Source organism: Rhizophagus irregularis, chromosome 4, assembly GCF_026210795.1.
Source record: "Rhizophagus irregularis chromosome 4, complete sequence".
Classification (NCBI taxonomy): domain Eukaryota; kingdom Fungi; phylum Glomeromycota; class Glomeromycetes; order Glomerales; family Glomeraceae; genus Rhizophagus; species Rhizophagus irregularis.
Genome location: NC_089432.1, coordinates 2,701,758 through 2,717,574, shown reverse-complemented (window position 1 = coordinate 2,717,574; position 15,817 = coordinate 2,701,758). Strand labels below are relative to the sequence as shown.

The following is a 15,817-nucleotide window of genomic DNA, read 5'->3' as shown; positions in this document are numbered from 1 at the left end:
TATGTTAATATATATATATAATTATTTAATCAAAATGCTTAGATTTAATAAAAAACAATTCTATAGTCATTATAAAATACTACTTATATTATCAAAGATAGTCCAAGTAAAACTTTGTAATTATCATTTGACTAAGTTTATTCTTAGTATTATAAATTTTATATCATATAAATAAAAAAAAGATTATTGTAATAATATCATGTTTCTTAATTTAGTTAATACAAATTGTTTTTTATTTCTTATTTTTAAGTTTTTCTAATTTATTCTGAGCCTTTTGATATCCTTGTTTAGCTGATTTATTGTACCAATAAATTGCTTTATCTATATTTTTAACAATTCCTTCTCCATTCTCATACATCATAGCAAGTTTATATTGAGCTAAACTGTTTCCTAAATCTGCTACCTTTTGATATAATTCAAATGCTTTTTTCTTGTCAATATCAGTTCCAATTCCATATTGATAACAATATCCTAAATTACTCATTCCAGATGAATCTCCTAAATCTGCTGCCTTTTGATATAATTCAAATGCTTTTTTCTTGTCAATATCAGTTCCAATACCATATTGATAACAATATCCTAAATTACTCATTCCAGGTGAATCTCCTAAATCTGCTGCCTTTTGATATAATTCAAATGCTTTTTTCTTATCAATATCAATTCCAATTCCATTTTTATAACAATTTCCTAAATTATATATTCCTGATAAATTTCCTAAATCTGCTGCCTTTTGATATAATTCAAATGCTTTTTTCTTGTCAATATCAATTCCAATTCCATTTTGATAACAATATCCTAAATTACTCATTCCAGGTGAATCTCCTAAATCTGCTGCCTTTTGATATAATTCAAATGCTTTTTTCTTGTTAATATCAGTTCCAATACCATATTGATAACAATATCCTAAATTACTCATTCCAGGTGAATCTCCTAAATCTGCTGCCTTTTGATATAATTCAAATGCTTTTTTCTTATCAATATCAATTCCAATTCCATTTTTATAACAATTTCCTAAATTATATATTCCTGATAAATTTCCTAAATCTGCTGCCTTTTGATATAATTCAAATGCTTTTTTCTTGTCAATATCAATTCCAATTCCATTTTGATAACAATGTCCTAAATTATTTATTCCATATGTGTTTCCTAAATCTGCTGCTTTTTGATTTAATTCAAAAGCTTTTTTCTTATCAACAACAGTTCCAATTCCATATTTATAACAACTTCCTAAATCAGTTATTCCTAATACATTTCCTAGATCTGCTGCTTTTTGGTATAACCCAAATGCTTTTTGCTTATCAACACTAATTCCAATTCCTAATTCATTAAATTTTCCAAGTAAGTAAATAGAATTCGAATTATTTTGATTATTTAATAATAAATTCTTAATCTCTTGCAAAGTTATATTTTGTTCATTAAGATAACTTAAGACCTTTTGCTTCCCTTCTTCATCACCATCATGAAAAAAATTGAACATATTATTAATTATTATATTAAAGTTATCCTCAAATTGGTTAATTGATATTGAAGATTCTATATCTTTTGTATCCATCATATCAAAATTTTGAATAAGTTGAGATAAGTCTCCATGTAATGAATTAGTACTTTCAGAAACTTTAACATTCAAATTAGACAGTTGATGGTCATATGATAATTGAACATTATTGTTGACATTATATAAATGAAAATCTTTAATAATTATGTTTTCTTTTGTTATAATTGCTTTTAATTCATCAACCACTCGATTGATAGTTGGACGATTATCAGGTTCAATATTCCAACAATCTATCAAAAAAAAAAAAATTAAAATTAATTAAAATCATAGGGATAATATGTAATTTTATACTCACCAGTATAAATTTTTATATAATCTTTTGATATATTTGGAATAGGCTCCTCTCTAAGGCCTTGTGAAATACTTATAGCCAAACCAACGTCATATGGTATACCATGAAAAGGAGGCTGGCCGCTGGATATTTCCCATAATAATACGCCAATGCTATAAACATCACTTTTTTTATTTAATAAGTATAATGTTGATGTATTTCTATTAAAGATTTTTGGGTCAGTATAAGGAATTAATCCAAATGTTTTTGATTGAGAGTTTGATGTTTCCTCAATTCTTTTTGATAAGCCAAAATCTGCCAGCTTAACAGTATTCTGATGGATTAACACGTTATTGGAGTGCTATCAATGTTAAATTAACGTTAACAATAAAATAATCATTAAAATAAATCACAATAAATTGTAATATATTTACCAAATCACGATGCATTATCCCTTCGTCATGCAAACATGATACTGCACTAACCAGTTGGAATGCAAGATTGAATTTATCATTCCAAGTGAGATTTCTAAAATTTTCCTGTAAATATTTTCGGAGAGTACCATTGTCGGCATATTCCATTACTAACATATACTCTTTTCTTTGGTCGTCTTTAAAAAAGAAGAAAAAATCATAAATCAGTTAATTAATTGCAGTTTATTATAAAAAAATAATATTACTAAAACTTTTAATACCTTTACTGGAAGTTGTGACACCATAAAAACGGATAACATTATCATGAAAATCTACTTCACGCTGAAATTGAATCTAGCAGTAAATAGAATTTTGTTAATACCAGAAACGAAATGTACATATATAAATTGAAATAATATGTTCGATATTAAAATTACCTCACGAACAATTGCTTTAACTGTAGCATCGTTGAAATTATAAAAGGATTTTAATGCACAATATTTGTAATAATTCTTCCAATTTGCACGATAAACTTTTCCAAAACCTCCGAAACCAATTTCTTGAATATTACAAAATTGTTCAAATTCATAATATTTAATAAGCTTTCTAGAAATGGAATCTTCAATCCATTTAATCCAATCATTTGAATTGTTAATAAGTTCAACGTTGTTAGACATTGTTGAAAAAATTCTTACTGCGGAAGTTAATTTTAAAATTGGAAAAAAAAAATTACGAATATTCTTGTTTAACCATTTATAAATAAAATGGTATCACCAGACATTTCCATGTCGAAAGTTTGCTGATCTTCAGCATGCAGGACCGCAGCTGAAAAGATCAACATAAGATTTGAAATAGCACTTAGGATTTAGGAATATCATAATTAAAATTATTAAATTCAATAATTCCTTCTGAATAAAAAAAAGTTTCACAAAATTTTTGCTAGGGTAACATTCCAAAGTAATTTTATTCGTAATAATATTTTTTTTTTCAAAATTCTTCAACAAAGCTTAAAAGAGAATGTAATTATTAAATCACAATATCACGGGAAATTAACGTGATTTATTGGATTTCTTAAATTTCATAGCGGTAAAGATTCACCCAAATTTTCTGACAAATTTACTATTTCTGAGAAGGTTGTAGCGACTACATAAAATTGGAGGCTATTTTTATGAATATTTCATGACTTTTACAAATTTAATATGCTGTCAGAACATATAGTATGACTGTGTTTGTCTCTTATGATTGACAAAAAAATATTATATATATAATTTTAATAGGCTTATAAATTATAAACGAAGTTTGATTATCTCAGATTTCTTTTATACATATATGTTACAAAAATGAGCCCACATCTTTCTATGATATTAATAATCCTTTACTTTTAATTTTATCTGGAATATACATTGCTTGTTAACACACTATAAAGATTTAATGCCGTATTTTTATTGTATTTGGAAATTTTTATGTAGATCATTTAGCCTTTTTGTTTATATCTCTTTGAAAATCTCTAATGAAAATCTATTCTTTGTTTGATAATCATTCACATGTTGAGTTGCCGTCGATACCAAAAAAATTTCCTTTTTCGTAAAAAACACTCCAGTTAATTTTTAAGTAAAGCAAAGCTTTAACTTTAACTTTAAAGCTTAGCTTAGCTATAGCTATGCTTAAGCTTAAGCTAAACAGATTTGAATGCAATTCATTACCCAATTTTTTGCAAAACTTCTTCCTGTGCCATCAAATATAACCATTAAATATATGGATCATTTCATATTCATATATTTTTTACTTATTTTGTCGATCAAAATAAGAATTATTAATTTCGATTTTATTTTTTTTTATTGAAAAAAAATTTTATTGAAAAAAAAAATTTTCGTTTTTAATAAAAAATTGACCGAAATGCACGGTTTCAGCCATTTTTATAATAACTCATATAAACTTTATTAAAAAAATCATACTGTGATTTCATTTTATTGACAAAATTAAATTAATTTTCGGCTTTTTTTATATCCTTATCATAATGCTAAATAAAATGATTTACTATGTCATACTTGCTAACTGAATATATACCTAGCATAGGATGATTCTAACGAGAATCCGTATTTATGTCACACATGACAAACACATGAAAATAAAAAATTGCTGAGCCACATGCATGTACTTTTTGTACGACAAAAAATAAATAAATCACCAGGACAAAAAGAAAATTCAAGTTAACCAGTACCTTTTTTTTCCCAACCTAATGTAAGAATAATGTGAAAAGGTCCACAGCAACACAGGGCCTACCTTATAAGTGTCAAAAGTGTATGTTATGAAGGGCCGAGGACTTCTCAAGATCGCCAGGCGGAGTTAGTCCAATTTGCGTCTTACAGGGTAGATCCCATGTGAAAAGGTATAAAAGGTCCATATTCATGTGCTTTCAAAGATTTCTTGGCATCAAACAATAAATATTAATTACATTATATCTCATTTCCTTCTTTTTCAGTAAGATATAAAGTGTGAGAATATATAGATTCAGCCAACATTTCCCCAAACTTTTGTATATATTGTAAAATTGGGCATACATGTGAGCAGCGAAGTATTTTCTCACTATAGTCCCGTATTTAGGAAAGCAAGATGTCCTCTACCAAAGCGGAAACTACTGCTGACAGGCTGTAAGAATGGAAACCAGAAAGTTTTTTTTTTGCAGAGGAATTATAAGCTAAGAAGTCTAGAACTTGACAGTAACTTTCTACAAGAAAAAATAACTGATTAACCGATAATTTATTTATCAAGCTAATCAGATGAGAAATTAAAGAATTCATAATAACATTAGAACTTTATAAAATCAAGGTGATTTTCTCGCGACCTTTGTTAGATTTCGACTTACAAGTTTTCTGTTTACGAAAATAACTACGATTTCAACATAGATCATATGACTTTTCGATCCGTTGAGATCCCCCAATTCCCTCTGTCATCAATTTACAGAGTTGCCACATCGAACGGGCATTTCCATGGTCGAACGAACGAATAAACGAATGAACGAACAATTAAACGAACAAGCAATTAATCAACAACATAATTAACAAACAACATAATCAACGAACAACATACAACATTCTTGGTTCACGACATAAATAGCGTTAGTAATATAAAATGTCGAACGATATAAAATAAAATTTAACTTCTCTAAATTTTCCCCAAATTATATCCACTTTTACCTTTAATTTCAAACTTCGATAGCTCTCGCTACGAATTATTACTTTCCAAAAATGTATATTTAATTCATCTTAAAATTTCCATTTATTCAATTAAAATTAATTAAGCAAACATTAATTAAAGTTTAGGGCGAACCTATTACCTTTAATTAACATTAAACTTTACTAACAAATAATTAAAAAATAAAACTTATATTTTTATTGAGTTCTGTGGATGAGAACTAAGGAATTACCTTGAATTCCGCTCTCTATATATACAATTTTTATGCTACTTTCTATTCTATCTATATACTATCTTTTATGTTCTTTTTACATATTATCTTTGAACTATCTTTCTAATATACTATCTATATTTTAAATACGCTATCTTTTAATATGCTATCTTTTTATATATGTTCTTTTTAATATATTATCTTTTACGTTCCATCTTTATACTATCTTTTTATATTATCTTTTACATTATTTTGTGTTCTTTAATCTTTCTGACATTATTTTATATGTTCTTTTAATTCGCTTTATGTGTTTTGCTTATAATCTATCTTTTGTGGCTTATAATTATTCTTTCTTATCGTTCTTATTGTTAAAGATTGCTAAGCCGCATTTGATCGACTCTATTTATCCTATTGGTTCCTTGTCAATCATTCAATAAATATTACATCATGTAGATCATTACTCTTCCTAAATGTTTATCCTTTTCGGCTAATTATTTATCCATCTACGCCAATCCACGATTAATTTGTTCGTTCTTAATATTTAATAATTACATTTGGTGGTTGAATTTTATCATCTTTTCGTGCTTGATATTCGACCGTTTACACCATCGATATAACAAATAAAAAAAATTATTTTTATTAATTAAAAAAAGACATTATCTTCGGTTTTTTTTAAACTAAATATTTTTTTAAAAATTATTTTCTGAATTATTTAAAAAGAAAATCTTTTTTAACCAAATAATTTTTTATCAGTTTTTTAATTTAAAAAAAAATATATATTTTTTTCGCCTGGACTCAAATTTCAGCCAAAAATTCTGGAATGGTAAGTTGAAAAAGTGGATTCGTGGTTTTTTTATTATGAGTATGTTATCAACGGTCCTTTCTTTTTTTTTCTTTAGTTGAACTTGGATTTTGGTCTGAAACTCTGAAACGGTAAGTTGAAGGTTGGATGACTCACGTCTTTCAAAAAAAAGCTATTAATTTCTTTTTTTTTCTTCTTTAGACGGGCTATTCCTCAACTTTTTGGACGCGAAATTCGATGAAAACATTCTGAGCCTTTGGATAAGTGAAAGCTTCAGTGTGACGAACTGTTTCTAACAGTTCGATTTTTTCTTTTGTAGCTTTTGTTACGGATATAGGGTTTTGGTAGATGTTTAAATCTTCTTTTATTTATTTTTTATTTTTAACAAAACAGAATATTTAATAATATTTTATTCTTCTACTCTTGTAGTTTAACATCTGGTAGGACGTCAAGTTATGATAAGTGGTCCATTCTTCTTAATTTATATTTCTTATCTTTAATGAAACGAAATATATATTATCTTTTCCTTTGTTTTTTTTACTTTTGTAATTGTGGATTTAAGACGGCTTTGGCAGTAAGTTTTTCTTATTCATTTTTCTTTTTTTGATTTTAATGAATTTAACGAAACATTTAATTAATGCTTCATTTTTTTCTTTTTTTCTTTTAGCTTTGATTTCATAATGGTAAGTTTTCAAAATCTTTAAACTTCATTAAAAAAAAACTATATTAATTTTTTTTTTTACAGTGATCCGGTCAAAAGTCAGAAAGATGATATATCTTTAAAAAGGATATCACATTAAGAATAATTAATGGGCAATTTTTTTATTCCTTTCTTATCCTAAAAAGGCTAGAAAACGTCGCACTTTTGGGCGTTAGTGATAGAATTACTTTCGATTCATTTATTATGTTATCCTTGTAATTTTACTACGATCTGGATTTTCTATTAATAAAAATAAAAAATAAAAAATGGGCAATTTTTTTATAACAAATAAAAAATATAATAACATACTTTAGTTCTTTTGTATACTGTGTATTATTAGAATAACTTAATAATAAATAATTAATAAAAAATTTTAACAATCTTAGATAATCATATGATTAGCTTATGCATAGTGAGATAATCTTACCACACTACTGTGATGTTTATGTAATTTTGGAAAATTAATATTATGAAATTTTAAGCTGTAAAATTCCATAAAGAATTGGTTTTCAAAAGATCATTAATTTATTTATTATATAAAAAAATTTATTTTTATTATATAAAAATTTATTTTAATTTTTCGCGGTAAAAATCATTTACGTAATCTGATTTCAGAAATTGACATGTCGGGAAAATATCATGTCGGAAAAGTTCTTTTCGGGAAAATGTCCATTCAGGAATTTGTCTTGTTGGGAAACCGTTATCGGGAAAAGGTTACATCGGGAAAATAGATGTTGGGAACATTCCGTAGCCATTCGTATTTATAGATATTTAACGAATCTCTTTTTTTCGCATCTTTTAACTCCTTTTTTGCGTTTTTCGAATTTTCACTTTTTTGCTAAAGTTTTTTTTTCTAATATGACTTCTACGCTAACAGTTATTGGTCTTGTAACGAGATTAAAGTCTTCATCACAAATTATATATGGAGAGGCTGTTTACAGAGAGAAAGTATCTAACGATAATATCGTTTTCGGTTTCAAGCAGTTCACCAACGCAATGCATGAATATAACGAATCATTCAGAGAGGGTGATCTTGTGTTGTTCGGAGGTAAATTCACGATTGATGACCAAAAACTACTCGTAAGTATTGGTTTTATGTAATAATAATTGTAACAAAATTATTGTATTATATTTTCATATTTATTTTTTTTCGTATAAAATAGGTCGTTATAGAGATGGCCAATGTGATCGAACCGAAGTTGGGTCGAGATAATGAACCTCTAGAATGGGATCCATTAAAAATCCCAGCTACAAAGCCGTTTATAAGGATCGCAACCTCAGCATACGAGCTGGTGACTATTTTCAATAATATAAAGTTTGTCAAAACCCGTTCACTCATATATACGCCCTTTCATAAAGAAGCACGATATATTAATTTTGAGGTTGGGTATCTGAAAGATGCCAAATAGTTCGACTATTTAAATGATAAATGGGCATCTTACGCCAATTTTTTTGTTGCCGGTTTCTTTGAAGGCATGTATTCTACCGTCGAGAATGCATCAACTGCCACATATGCTCAGATTGATGCAAAGATTATAGATTACGATGCAAGATTCCGACACCCAAGTTCTGACAATCGTCCTTCATCGTCCCCAGTGGCGTCACCATCAACTAACATATTTGCGCAAAGAAGGAACAGATTTTCCTCTGAATCTTCTATTACAAAGAACGATTCAATCATTACAATAGAAGATACGCAAAATGAGAGCGATACTGAAGAAGATCCGATTAGTATTGTAAATGATAAATCACCTAAAAAAAAGCGACAACTATCGGATCTATGTTTAACAGATGATGAATCTGATCTATCTGCCAGCAAACCTATTGAAGAAAACCAGCCATATAGTGAAAAAGGAGGTAGTGGCAAGCGTGGAGGTCGTGGGAAACGTGGAGGTCGTGCAAAAAAGTAAATTTTGAAATTTAGAACTTAAATTTTTCCATTCAAATTTTTTTGCTGTCGAAAAATTTCTTGAATTTTTTTTTTTCGTTTAAAAATTTTTTTTTGTTTTATTTTTGCAGTCATTACGTTCCTATATACTTTTTACATCATTCAATTCATATTTTTTTTGCTTTTTCAATTTCTTCTACAATAATAAAAATATATATGTGGAATAATAAAAAAAAATTAAAAAAAAATTAAAAAAAATATAAGTAAAAATATACAATACAGTAAAAATATACAAGTTTGTTGTCTTTTTTTAGGCGGGTCTTTTAGTTCACTTTAATACAATTCATGTGATCTAAGAAAAGTTCGCTCAAACTTTTCTTAAAATAATATAACATACAATTCATATGATCCAAGAAAAGTTAAAAAAAAATTAAAAAAAATATAAGTAAAAATATACAATACAGTAAAAATATACAAGTTTGTTGTCTTTTTTTAGGCGGGTCTTTTAGTTCACTTTAATACAATTCATGTGATCTAAGAAAAGTTCGCTCGAACTTTTCTTAAAATAATATAACATACAATTCATGTGATCCAAGAAAAGTTCGCTCGAACTTTTCTTAATAACTGGATTTTTGCAAATTTAAATAGTAAGTTTCGCAAAAGTTGTGTTGCAAAACTTAATATATTTTTTTAAACATTTCTAATTAAAAATATATTATAGGTTTCAAGCGAACATGAAAATGAAAATGGTAAGTTTCACTTATTGTGAAACTGATTATTTTTACTTTTAGTTAATTAGAAACGTTTCTTATAAATTTGAAATAATATTACTGCCAAAACTATTTTGGCGTTCGGAATGACATTTTGACATTGTTTCGGTAGGCAATTTTAGTCATATACGCCATGAACAAAATGATATACGCCACAAACAAAATTGGTTATGATATACGCCATGAACAACATTAGAAAATAATGTTTACTATACGCCATGAACAAAATTAGAAATAATGTTATACGCCATGAATAAAATTAGTTAGCTATTTCGCCGAATTCCATTTCGCCGAAAATGGTAGCAATTAAACAAAAAAAAATAAACAAAAAAAAAAATAAACAAAAAAAAATAAAATAAAACAAAAAAAAAAATAAACAAAAAAAAAATAAACAAAAAAAAAATAAACAAAAAAAAAATAAACAAAAAAAAAAAATAAACAAAAAAAAAAATAAACAAAAAAAAACAACAAAAAAAAATTGAGAAATATTCATCGCGCAATGAAAATAAAAAAATAAATTATTTTTAGAGATTTTTTTTTTCCAGGATATTATAACTTTAATATTGTAACTGATATTAATTTCTAAGCAATAAAAAATAACTTTAGATCCTGAAAACATTTATTCACGAAAAATTAAGTAAAAAAAGATTGATGTATTATAAACAATGTTTAATTTAAAAAATTTTTCTCTAGAGAAAATTCTTATATACTATTTTAGTACAAATAATAAAATAACCAAATAGAATAAATAATTTTTTGGCGAACATTCAGTGAAATGTTCATTTGGTAAAATGGCTTCAGCAAAATAGAAGTTGGTGAAATTGGTTTCGGTAAAATGATATTTTGGTGAAGCATCCCTTCGGCAAAGTATTCCTTTGGCGAAACAACCTTTTAGTAAAATGGTTTTGGTGGGATGGATTTTAGCGAAATGGATATCAGTGGAAAGTTCCGATACCATTATAAAATAATATACAATACAGATAAAAATAGTATGCGCCACAAACTTTTAGTAAAATGGCTTTGGTGGGATGGATTTTAGCGAAATAGAATAAAATAATATACAATACAGATAAAAATAGTATGCGCCACAAAATAGAAAACAATGTATGTCACAGTTAAATTATATTAAAATCAAATAGCAAGGTATAAGATTTTAAACAGTATAAATAGTCTCACTTTTACTTTCTTTTTTTTAATAATACTGATAACTATTTAGAAGTATATATCTGTTTTAAACTATGGATTTAAATATTAATCGTTAGAGAGTTGAATTATCTGATCATGAATCTGAATCTTATTTGAATGAAGATTTTGATAATTCTTTATTTTCAAGCTTTGCAGTACGTCAAACTGCTAATGCAGACCATTCTCGTATTCCAACTCAATTCTCTTCATCTCCTTCAAATATAACTTTTCGAGCTTATTTTCCACCTTGGAGACCTTCTACAAAACTCAATAATTTAAAAATTAATTTTGATAAAAATGTTCTTACTCAATTTCCATGTGTTCCATGCAGCTATTGTTCTCGTTTACAATATCCAAAAAAAGCAAAATGGGAATTATATAATGAAACATATCAATATCCCTTAGAAAAAGTTTACCAAAACAATTCCCAAATTAAATTAGTATTTCATCCTGATGAATCAAAGCCCAAACGTATAGCAACATGTTCTTCTTGCTATAATTCTAATAATCGTCTTAAAATTCCAATTCCTGATCCTATTCCTGATGAAATTCAAAATGTATCCCTGTATCATCGAATTTACCTTTCACCTATTCATCTCAGTTGTTCACTAGGTTGAGTTCCTAACAGTAATGCTTATACAAATTATCGACATTTAACTGGAACCTTTAATTATTCAAAAAATAGTAATGCCCTTGCATTATATTCTGGTACTATTGGTGCTATATTAAGTAATAATAATTCAAATTCATGGTATCATCCTTCACTTAATGATGCAGCAATATGGTTACGTAATCACAATCCCTATTTTAAACCATATCAAACTTTAGTCAATCATGGTACATGGGATGGACCACCAGTTATTTTTCCAACTGCCACATCTAGTGAACTTTCTCAAGACCAAGAACAACCCATATTTAATATTAATTCACGTCCTTCTGCAATTGTATTACCTCCTTATGATTTTGATACAGAAATTCATAATGAAGATTATCATTATTCTCGATTAATGGCTGGATTCTTAACTGATCCTAATAATAAAAAATTGCCAATATCATTTTACGATGAAAATATTGAACCACTTTTATTTCCTGATCTTTTTCCATATGGAAAAGGTTTTTATAAAAATGATGAAAATACAAGGCGAAATATAGATAGCTTAGGTAATTATGCAAAATCTTTGCTCCTTTGTCCTGATCCTAGATGGCGCTTATCTTGGTATTGGCCCCATTATATTTATTTAACACTTGAAAAGTTAAGAAATCATCAAAATAAACTCGAATATTAAATCAACGAAATATTTCTTTATCACATCAATTAACAACTGCAGATTTTATTACTAATAGTGTTTATACTGGTCGTCCTATTATTGATGAAACAAAAACAACAACTGTGCCTTCATATATAAGAACAGGAGATTCTTATTTTCGTCAAAAAGAATATCATATTAATACAATGGTTCAAGGATTTGGTCTTCCTCAAATTTTTTATACTGTAACAATGGCTGAAAATCATTGGACACATTTACATAAAATCTTATCAAAAACTGATAATAAAGATACTTTACCTTCCAATAGACCTTTTCATACTTACTTGCATTATCATCATCGTTTATCATCAATACATCAATATCTTTGGAAAAATCCAAATTTAACAGATTGGGGTAATTGGTTACATCATTTTGAACGAGATGAATTTCAGAATCGTGGAGCAATTCATACACATGGTATTGCATATTTGTCCAAGTCAATTCCAGAATTAATTGATTCTAATGTTATTAGAGCTGATATGCCTGATCCTGATTTAGAACCAGAATTATATGAATTAGTTAAAAAGCATCAAATTCATACATGTAATTCACATTGTGGAGGTCCTGCACTACCTGGATCACGCTGTAAAAAAGGTTTTCCACAACCTTATTCAAATACCACTTATGAAGATCCCAATTCTTTAAGATATATTTATCGACGTACTAAAGAAGAAGATTTATATGTAGTTCCTTACCACGCACCAACATTACTTTTATGGAATGGCCATGTAAATTTTCAATATGTAACAACATGTCAGTTTGCAAAATATATGACAAAATATGTTACAAAGTCTGAACCTACAGAATATTTTGATATTCGTGAACCTGATGCATTTAGAAAACATGTTTTAGCTAGACGTCTTGGATCAATGGAATTAATGATTCTTTTACTTGGATATTCAATATGTCGATCATCAATTGCTGTTGAATTTCTTCCATCTATTCCTTCTGAAATAAGAAATAAATCAGTTAAACCACCCTATTTATTACAACAAGAAGAACAATTATCTCCATACTGGGATGATGCAATTGATAAATATTTTGATAGGCCAACTAAAGATATTTTTGACAATATGATATATCCTATATATCATCGTAAATATGTTATTCAAAAAAATCAACCAACAGGTGGAATATATTATATTGATAAGAAAAATCGTTTTGTTAGAACTAGAACTGTACCACTATGGCCGCCTGGCGGCAGCCTTCAAAATAAAATTAGGTGTAACATGAGCATAAATGCATAGTCAAATAAACATTTTTTTTAAAGAACCCCTAATTGCTTTATTATACTTATATGATAACTGATAACATGATAATCTAGGTTTGTTTATGAAATAGGAAGCGGTTGTGATGCTATTTGTTCCAAGCGAGAATATTCTTTAATCACATTTGGATCTACTTTGAATGCATCTCTATTTAAATTCATTGTTTGAATTTGATCCCATTTAGGACATCTGATTCAGTTTTATTGATTTAATGTTAGTAATAAATTATTAAAAAAATTATTAGTAATCAAATTATTATGAAAGTTTTAATAGTTCGTATATATATGATCAGTGATCTATAACATATATTTGTAATATTATTATTAAGGATCAACAATTAAATTTTACAATAACTTCAATTTTTTTTTTAATAAAAAATAAATAAATATAATGTTTATTACATATAAGATATAAAAAATACCAGATAATAAAAATGAATTTTAAAAACAGTTCGTATTTGTCAGGTGATCTATGACATGCATAATAGTACGATCAGCAATTAAATTTTACGTTGACTTCGTTGACTTCAAATTTTTTTTTTTGAACTAATTATACTTTGATATAAAAATAAAATAAATGCAACTTCTTTTATTTCATTTATTTCATTGAAAAATAAATAAAGTACTTATTACATATAAAATATAAAAAACAATAGATAATAAAAAAAGAATTTTAAAAACAGTTCGTATTTGTCAGGTGATCTATGACATGTGTAACATGATCAGCAATTAAATTTTACGTAGACTTCAAATTTTTTTTTAAACCACTTTTCTTTGACATAAAAAATAAAATACGTTTTTTATTTCATTAAAAAAAATAAATATAGCACTTATTACATATAAAATATAAAGAACAGATAATAAAAAAAATTAAAGAAAAGATTATTACTGGGTTACGTTAGTTCATAAACATTATTTAGTTTTTGTTTTTTTCTACCTCTTGTTGAATTTGAAATTTTTGGTGTATTATTTTTTTTTTAATATTTTCGTTTCTCTCTTCATTTTCTTATATTTTCATTTCTTTTTTCATTTTCTTCAATATTTTCATTAATTCTTTCTTCATTTTCTTCATTTGTAATAGAAATTTCACTATCATGAATTTCATCACTTTGTTGATTTTGTAATAGCAAAGATCTTGAAATATCTGTTATTTTAGTCATATTTGTTTTATGTTTATTTTTAGTTGATGTCATTGACAATGATGGTTGTGTTGTTGAATTCTGTTGTATGAGAGAAATTCTTTGTTCTATAACAGATTTTGAAGATCCTTCATTACGTGAATCAGATTTTGATTTCCATGGAACTACAATACTGTTATCTGATTCTATTTTTGCTGATACAAACTGAAATTCCAAAATTTCACAGTATAATTGATCTTTTGCAAAAAAAAATACTCCTGTTGTATGAACTGTTGAATTTTTTCTGGCTTTTGTTAACGCGTTCTTAAATCGCCCATTTGGTGGGTGAGTTAAATTTACAGTAAATGGAGTAAATTGATCCTTAGATAAATATGGCTTTACTTGTATTTGTAAAGTATATCCACTTTCTGTTAATTCTGCATACCCCAAAGTCTTTCCAAGAAGATGTACAGTTGGTTTTATTATAGGAATATCTTCCTTATCGATAAGGAGTTGTACATTAGTTGTAATAGAGACGTTTATTGAACCATCTTGAGTTGTTGAAAATTTTCCTGTAATTAAGTATACATTTTCTGCCTTAAGTGGCGAAGTTACTTCAGATCCATCATCTGAATCAAGGTCTGTGTTATTTATTAAGGTCATATAATTGTAAAATTTATATATTTGAAATGCATCTTCATTATCAATTCGGGAAATAGACATGCCTTTCTGCAAGACACCATTATTAATAAGTTTCATCAGTCACAGAGAGTATATACACGATGGTTGTAATGTTTGCAATCATATTTCGAAATTTTTTTAAATCTGATTATTATTAAAATGAAAAATGAATAAAAGTAAAAAAAAGTAAATGAATTACTTATATTTATAAAAAAAATTATGACTTTAATATATTTATAATATATTTTATTTTTTAAAAAAAGTAATAATATTACAATTATTTATTATTATTTATGATTTATGATTATTAAAAAAATGTGATTTTATTACAATTTATTACAAAATTATGATACATTTTATTTAAAACTTAAAAAAGTGGTTCATTGAAAAAATTACGATTTTATTATTTATTAATATATGAAAAATTTTGATTTTTATCAAATTTATTAAAAAA

At 26.6% G+C, this 15,817-nt stretch overlaps 3 protein-coding genes across 3 annotated transcripts; 1 reads left to right on the top strand and 2 right to left on the bottom strand.

Moving 5' to 3' along the window:
• Nucleotides 1–232: 232 nt before the first annotated feature.
• On the bottom strand, nucleotides 233–2,916 carry OCT59_023915 (uncharacterized protein; the record flags this gene model as incomplete). The annotated part of the gene is made up of 5 exons (XM_025332228.2): nucleotides 233–1,785; nucleotides 1,851–2,187; nucleotides 2,261–2,436; nucleotides 2,521–2,593; nucleotides 2,677–2,916. The coding sequence occupies 5 exons, from the start codon at nucleotides 2,914–2,916 to the stop codon at nucleotides 233–235; spliced, it is 2,379 nt and encodes a 792-aa protein (XP_025175245.2).
• Nucleotides 2,917–8,005: 5,089 nt separating this feature from the next.
• On the top strand, nucleotides 8,006–9,057 carry OCT59_023914 (uncharacterized protein; the record flags this gene model as incomplete). Its single annotated transcript, XM_025311087.2, has 3 exons — nucleotides 8,006–8,227; nucleotides 8,311–8,439; nucleotides 8,557–9,057. The coding sequence occupies 3 exons, from the start codon at nucleotides 8,006–8,008 to the stop codon at nucleotides 9,055–9,057; spliced, it is 852 nt and encodes a 283-aa protein (XP_025175246.2).
• A 5,505-nt stretch (nucleotides 9,058–14,562) lies between these two features.
• Nucleotides 14,563–15,441, bottom strand: OCT59_023913 (uncharacterized protein; the record flags this gene model as incomplete). Its single annotated transcript, XM_066135055.1, has 1 exon — nucleotides 14,563–15,441. The coding sequence occupies one exon, from the start codon at nucleotides 15,439–15,441 to the stop codon at nucleotides 14,563–14,565; it is 879 nt and encodes a 292-aa protein (XP_065991120.1).
• Between the last annotated feature and the right edge of the window lie 376 nt (nucleotides 15,442–15,817).